The 8,166-nt window shown below is 43.8% G+C and overlaps 1 protein-coding gene across 1 annotated transcript in view; it reads right to left on the reverse strand.

The window, feature by feature from the left end:
• The window catches only part of SBNO2 (strawberry notch homolog 2), a gene marked incomplete at its 5' end in the record, with an annotated part of 100,375 nt that overhangs the window by 86,924 nt on the left and 5,285 nt on the right, over nt 1–8,166 (reverse strand). The window contains one exon of the mRNA XM_029285792.1: nt 1,205–1,328. Coding sequence (XP_029141625.1) covers nt 1,205–1,328 — 124 coding nt within the window. The remainder of the gene's footprint in view (nt 1–1,204; nt 1,329–8,166) is intronic.

The raw sequence follows: 8,166 nt of genomic DNA on the forward strand, positions 1-8,166 counted from the left end.
GGCCTAGGGGGGGGATTGTATAGGGATTTTAATAGGGATTTTATAACTTTTCTAAAAATAACAGGCTTATTTAATATATATTTTAATTGTTTTTAGATATTTATTGTATAGTTTCGTTTTTATTGCCTGTAAGCCGCCCTGAGTCCTTCGGGAGAAGGGCGGGGTATAAATTAAAGTAATAATAATAATAATAATAATAATAATTACGGTCATAACTCAAGGACTAGCTTTAGATACATATATTAGCAGCATACTAAAAAACAGAGACATCACCCTGCCAAAAAAAGTACGTATAGTCACGGCCATGGTTCTCCCAGTTGCAATGTATGGCTGTGAAAGCTGGACCATAAGAAAGGCTGAGCGCCAAAGAATGGAGGCCTTTGAACTATGGGGCTGGAGAAGACTCCTGTGAGTCCCTTGGACTGCAAGGCCATCAAACCGGTCAGTCCTGGAGGAGATCAACCCTGACTGCTCTTTAGAAGGCCAGATCCTGAAGTTGAAACTCAAGTACTTTGGCCACCTAATGAGAAGGAAGGACTCACTGGAGAAGAGCCTGATGTTGGGAAAGATGGAGGGCAAGAGAAGAAGGGGACGACAGAGAATGAGTGGGCTGGATGGAGTCACTGAAGCAGTAGGCGTGAGCTTAAATGGACTCCAGAAGATGGTAGAGGACAGGAAGGCCTGGAGGAACGTGGTCCATGGGGTCGCGATGGGGTGCATTTTGTCGAGTTCTTAGAAAAGACTGTGATGTAACTACAAATAGTCCTTGACTAATAACCAAATTTCCATTGCTAAGCCAGGCAGTTGTTAAGTGAGTTTTGCCTCATTTGACCACCTTTTTCCCCCCATAGTTGTTAAGCAAAAGACTACACTTCTTAAGTGAACCACACGGTCGTTAAGTGAATCCAGCTAACCCCCCCCCCCTCTTGACTTTGTTTCTTGGAAGCCGGCTCGGAAGGTTACAGATGGTGATCACGTGAGCCTGGGACACTGAAAACCGTCATAAATACGAGCCAGTCGCTAAACATCTGACTTTTGATCACGTGACCGTCGGGATGCTGTGACGGCCGTAAGGGTGAAAAATGGCCACGAGTCCCTTTTTTCAGTGCCACTGTAACTTCGAACGGTCACTAAACGAACGGCCGTAAGTCGAGGACTACCTGTGGAGCGTCGCCTTTGCAAAAGAAGAAAAGTTTGGCCTTACCTGAGGGAAGTCGCCATTTCTGGGTAAGAAATCAGCAAGGCCATGAGGTGCGAAATTGGAATCCGAGAAGAGCTGCCCGTTGGTGGGATTGGTGTAAAAATTAGACTGGGTATTAAAATATTGCCTATAAAGAAACGAAAAGTATCATCAGATTACAGATTTTGAAAGCGCCTGTGGCCCTGTGACTGCGGAGGTCCTGGGCGGAGTGGGACTTTTATTTAAATTAAAAAAAAAAGAGGGAGCAAAAGAGAAAAGAAAGTGACAAACAAGGAACACAATGCCGCAACCAAAAGTGAAAAATGAAGAAGACAACACCACAGCCAAAAATTACGTATATAAAGAACTACGGCCTTCTATATGTATATTACACGGGTAGTCCTCACGTTATGACCGCAATTGAGCTTCTGTTGCTAAGCGAGACATTGGTTAAGTGAGTTTTGGCCCATTTTACGAGCTTTCTCACCACAGTTGTTAAGTGAACCACAGCAGTGCGTAAAGTTAGTAACGCGGTTGTTAAGCGAATCTGGCTTCCCCATTGACTTTGCTTGTCAGGAGGTCACAAAAGGGGGTCACGCGATCGTCATAAATATAAATCAGTTGCCAAGCGCCTGAATTTTGATCATGTGACCACGGGGATTCTGCAACGGTCTTAAGTGTGAAAAACGGTCGTAATAAGTCACTTCTTTCAGTGCCATTGTAACTGTGACATTGTAACTGTGAATATTCACTAACTGAACTGTTGTAAGTCGAGGACTACCTGTATATTTCAAAAAAGGATGGCCATATTTCACTAGCATTGACAATGGGTGTTTGGAAAGATTCAGAATGAAATATTTTAGCTAGCACATCGCTGCCAGTCCCGCAAATGCCCCCCCCAATTTTAGTTTTAAAAGTTATTTTTTTTAACAGAGTTCAATAATAATTATTCAACAAAAACGTGTTGTCTGAGTATCTTATTCACTAATACAAATTAAATTCCTAATCCCTAAATCTTTTCTCTCACCATTGATAAAATAGGTCCCAAGTTTGAAAATATTCTGTTTCTTTTTTTTCTTTCAACCTCAAAGTAAGTCTGTCCAACACTGGAAGTTTTTAAGAAGAAACTGGACAGCCATTTGTCTGAAATGGTATAGGGTTTCCTGCCTGAGCAGGGGGTTGGACTAGATGACCTCCAAGGTACCTTCCAACTTTATTATTATTGTTATTATTTCTGCACAGTCTAATATTTTTTTGATTATTTCTTCTTCTGGTGGTATTTCTTCGTTCTCCCAATATTGTGCAAATATCATTCTTGCCGCTGTTATCACATGTAGAATCAAATATGTACTTTGCTTATCAAGTTTTTCTGCCATTATATCTAGTAAAAAAAAATCAGGTTTATAGTCTATGTGTTTCTCTAACATTTTAGATGACCCGATTCTACCCTTACACTCTACCCCCCAATCAGCAGCTCTCCAGAATTTTGTTTTCCAAAATTACTAGATACCATTCCTTGCCTTAGTCACTTGCAATAATGCACTCACCAAGAGTCTAGTCCTCACTCTTGGAAGCGAAAGCATTTGAACGATTATGGATGGGAAGGAAAAAGATTTCTCAGTATCCCAGGTGTTCTGAATGGTATCAATTAGTTAATCATCAGAATCCGGATTTACATTTGCCAAAACTATACATGTAGTCCTCGACTTACATTCATTTAGCACTGTTCAAAATAACCTGCCTCCAGAAGCTGTGAATGCTCCAACACTGGACGTTTTTAAGAAGAAACTGGACAGCCATTTGTCTGAAATGGTATAGGGTTTCCTCCCTGAGCAGAGGGTTGGACTAGATGACCTCCAAGGTCCCTTCCAACTTTTATTATTATTATTATTATTATTATTATTATTATTATTATTATTATTATTATTATTATTATTATTATCATCATCATCATCATCATCATTATCATTATTAAACGAGCACTGAAAAAGTGGCTTATGATCAGACCTTGCATTTATGACCATTGCAGCATCTCTATGCTCACATGATCAGAATTCAGATGCTTGCAAACTGGCCTGCATTTTCAGGTAGTCCTCGACTTACAATAGTTCATTTAGTGACTGTTCCAAGTTACAACAGCACAGAAAAATGTGACTTACGATCATTTTTCATAGTTACGACCTTTGCAACGTGTGATCCAAATTCAGAATGCTTGGCAACTGGTTCATATTTATGACGGTGGCAGCGTGCCCGGGGTCGCATGATCTCCTTTTGTGACCTTCTGACGAGCAAAGTCAATGGGGGGAGCCGGATTCACTTATCAACCGTGTTACTACTTTAACACCTGCAGTGATTCACTTAACAACTGCGGCAGGAAAGGTCGTAAAATGGAGCGAAATTCATTCAACAAATACCTCGCTTAGTAACAAAAAAATTAGCCTCAATTGTGGTCATAGCTGAGGATTACCTGTACAATGTAGTGTCCCAGTGTCATGTGATCGCCATTTGCAACCTTCCCAGTCAGCCCCCGACAAGCAAAGTCAATGGGGGAAGCTGGATTTACTTAACAACTGTATGGTTCACTTAATAACTGCAAGAATTTGCTTAAACAACGGTGGGGGAAAAAGTTGTTAAATCAGGTGTGGCTCACTTAACAACAGCAACAGAAATCTTGATCCCAATTGTGGTCATAAGTCGAAAAATACAAATACTGTTGTTGTTGTTTTAAAAAATCGCACAGTATTGCTGATTCAGAAAGCATCTGGAGGGGATAATATTTGCATCCCTCATTAAAAAAAATCCCAAGGGCTCTCTACGGGTAGTCCTCAAACTGACGACCATAACTGAGCCCCATATTTTTGTTGTTAAGACATTTGTAAGTTGAATTTTGTCCCATTTTATGACATTTCTTGCCTCAGTTGTTAAGTGAATCACTGCAAGCTGACAACTTAGTAACCTGGCTGTTGTGTGAATCTGGTTTCCCAGTTGATCTTGCTTGTCAGACAGCTGCAGAAGGGGGTCACGTGATCCTGGGACTCGGCGACCGTCATAAATACGAACCACTTGCCAAGCGTCTGAAGTTTGACCACACGATGCTGCACAGGCCGTAACTGTGGAAAACGGTCATAAGTCGTTTTCCAGGGCCGTTGTAACCGTTGTAAACAGTCACTAAGCCAACTGTTGTAAGTCGAGGACTACCTGTACTAAGGAGGAACTGGTTATCTTGGACATCCTATCTCTCTTTAAACCCTAGGAGGGTAACTTGAGAACTGGATCAATGCAGGACAGGGGCCATTGGGGGCTACCAGTCTTCAAGATACAATGTTAAATCTGGTTTGGGTGTCAGAGAAGTGGATCGGGCTTGGCTAGATCCACAAGACGTTAAGGCCCCTAGGTTATTTTTAAAATCCCCTGCCCAAACACTCATGAGTTCCTCCTTCAGCAACGGTGAGGACTAGCCACCTGATCAGTCCTCCTTCAACAGTGTGACAAAGCCGCCCCCTTGGCTGACGCAAACCAGAATAAACAGTGGCCGGTTCACATCCTGGAGAGCGGGGGCTGGACCGGTGATAAGAAAACAGGACACTGACGCCAGCTTTCCCCCTCTTGAAAACTTCTCCGTCAAAAGAGCGAGGCTGCTCGGTGAAAGCTCTGCCCACATAGCTTGACACATGCCACCTTAGTTTTGCTTTTACTCCCCCAGCCCGGCTTGTGGGAACGTCCCCGTTTCAGCTGCATCATCATCTTTCCAGTAAAAGAAGGGCACGCCGATGTGTGACAGGCCCGGCCACAGGGGCCGGGCACGGCGCCAAGGCTTACGTCCTGCGGAGTGGCGGAGGGCACGTGGGGGACCCCTGCAGGAAGACTGGGGTATCCCTGAGGATGGCCTGTTGGAGAAATGGCTCCGATGTCGGGGGGTCCCACGGGCAAGGGAAGGGGCCCTGAACCAGAGTTTGCCGATTTATGAAACCAGGTTTAACTCTCTGGGTGAGCAAGGCGGGCTTCTAAATGCAGCCTGGAAGAACTTGGTGGATGTAGCTCAGGGGTGGGGAACCTTGGCTCCTTTATGACTCGTGGACTTCAACTCCCAGAATTCCTGAGCCAGCCATGCTGAGGGGAAAGGGAGAGGTTTCCAGGCTGAGCCATGCTGGCTCAGGAATTCTGGGAGTTGAAGTCCACGAGTCATAAAAGGGCCAAAGTTGCCCCCCCTCGAAAATTCTAGCTCTATGTGGGTTTGCATGTGTTGGTTCTTAATGTTTTTAATGTCCTTATTGCCATATATTCTGTAAGTCCTCGACTTCCAACCCGTTCATTTAGTGACCAGTCGAAATAACAACCGCACTGGAAAAAAGCGACTTCTGACCGTGTTTCACACTTACGACAGTTGCAGCATCCCCCATGGTCGTGTGATTAAAGTTCGGACGCTTGGCAAATGGCATGTATTTATGACAGTCACAACGTCCTGAGGTCATGTGATCCCCTTTTGCAACCTTCTGACAAGCAAAGTCAATGGGGGAAGCCCGATTCACTTAACAACCGGGTGGGGGGGACTAACTTATCAACTGCAGTGATTCACTTAACAACGGTGCCAAAAAGATCGTAAAATGGGGCAAAACTCACTTAACAACCGTTTTAGTTAGCCGCAGAAATTTTGGGGCTAAATTGTGGTCGTTAAGTCGAGGATTACCTGTAAACAAGTGAGTCTGAGGTAAATTGATTAGCTCTCCTTACAAGTCAGAGAGGAAAGATCTGTCTTCTTTTCCTTTTCGGCCTTATATACAACCACAAATGAAATAAGAGATAATTGGATGCTGTACAGGTAGTCCTCGACTTACAACAGTTCATTTAGTAACCGTTCAAACTTACAACAACATTGGGAAAAAAGTGACTTATGACTGTTTTTCACACTTACGACCGTTGCAGCATCCCCGTGGTCACGTGATTTACACTCAGAGGCTTGGCAACTGGTTCATATTTATGACGGTTGCAGTGTCCCAGGAGGTCACGTGATCACCTTTTGCGACCTTCTGGCAAGCAAAGTCAATGGGGGAAGCCAGATTCACTTAACGACCGGGTCACTAACTTAACAACTGAAGGGATTCACTTAACAACTGTGGCAAGAAAGGTTGTAAAATGGGGCAAAATGCACATCACAACCATCTTGCCTACAAGCAGAAACGTTGGGCTCAGTTGTGGGTAGTAAGGCGAGGACTACCTGTCTGTTATTTTGCAGGCTGGTTTCCAAGCACCTGGATTTTGATCCCCTGATCTTGGCTTGCAAGGAGCAAAGAGTCGGTGGTAAGTCCCTTTTTTCAGTGCCTGCTGTAACTTCGAAAGGCGGCTAAACAAACGGTTGTAAGTTGAAGACTGCCCGTAAGACAGTCCTCGATTTACAACGGTTCACTTAGTGACAGCAGCACTGAAAAACGTGACTCGTGACAGTTTTCCACACTTAGGACCGTTGCAGCATCCCCAGGGTCACGTGATCAAAAATTCAGGCGCTTGGCAACTGACTCATATTTATGACGGTTGCCGTGTCCCGGGGGGGGTCACGTGATCCCCTTTTGCGAAACTTCTGACAAGCAAAGTCAATGAGGGAAGCCAATTAACATCCAGGTTACTACCGTCACTTAACGACTGCACGGATTCACTTAACAGGCGGGAAAGGCTGTAAAACGGGACAAAACTCACGTAACAAATGGCTCGCTTAGCGACAGAAATTCTGAGCAAAATTATAGTGGTAAGTCAAAGACTAGCTATATATTTATGTCTTGGGGCAAAACCACAACTTGCAGGGGAGATATAGAATGAAGCACAATTTAAAGAAAAGGGCACAGCTGGAACGCCGAACATTGAAGTATTCTAATCTACACTACGACGTTTGCCTGATCAAAATTCAGATGCTTGGCAACTGGTTCATACTTACGACCATTGCTGCCATCCCCTTTTGCGACCTTCCGACAAGCAAAATAAACGGGGGAGGGAGCCAGATTCACTTAACAACCAGGTTACTAACTTACCACCTGCAGCGATTCACTTAACAACTGTGGCAAGAAAGATCGTCAAATGAGGCGAAACTCTACTTAACAAGTGTCTCAATTAGCAAGGAGATATTTTGAGCTCAATTATGGTCGTAAGGTGAGGATGGCCTGTAGTGCAGAGTTTCGAATCCCTCACCTGTGCCAAAGATGACCTCCAAGGTCCCTTCCAATTTATTTTTTATTATTATTATTATGGATCATCGCACAGTCAGCCAGATGTTCAGACTGGATTTGGCATTTTGTCTACCTATTGAGTCCTTCCCAAGGACCTGGGATAGGCAGATGTGGATGTTTGATGGTATTACAGATATCGTCGCAGGATGGAAGCAGTTCCTAGTAAGGCCACCTTTTGCAATTGACTAATGGCGAATTTGTCAATGCCAATGGTGTTCAAGTGGTGCTCCAGTTGTTTTGGGATTGCACCCAAGGCGCCTATGACTATTGGTACTACCCTTGTTTGCTTTTGCCACAGTCTTTCTATTTCTGTTTGTAGGTCTTTGTATTTTGTTATCTTCTCCAGTTCTTTCTCGTCTATTCTGCTGTCTCCAGGCACTGCCACGTCCACTATCCAGACTTTTTTTTCTTTCTTATCGACAATTGTTAAGTCCGGGGTGTTATGTTGCAGGTGCTTGTCTGTTTGAATTCTGAAGTCCCAGAGCAGTTTAATTTTATCATTTTCTATGACTTTCTCTATTTTATGATCCCACCAGTTTTTGCTTAAAGGCAAATTATATTTCTTGCAGATCTTCCAATGCACCATTGTTGCTACTTTGTCATGCCGCTGCTTGTAGTCAGTCTGTGCCATCTTCTTGCAGCAGCTTACCAGGTGGTCCACTGTTTCTTCAGCTTCTTTGCATAGGCGGCACTTACTGTCTGTTGCTGTCTTCTCAATTTTGACTTTATTTGCATTTGTCCTTAAGGCTTGGTCTTGTGCAGCCAGAATTA

The sequence above is a fragment of the Protobothrops mucrosquamatus genome, unplaced genomic scaffold (genome assembly GCF_001527695.2).
Source record: "Protobothrops mucrosquamatus isolate PMUCROS unplaced genomic scaffold, P.Mucros_1.0 scaffold2269, whole genome shotgun sequence".
NCBI lineage: Eukaryota > Metazoa > Chordata > Lepidosauria > Squamata > Viperidae > Protobothrops > Protobothrops mucrosquamatus.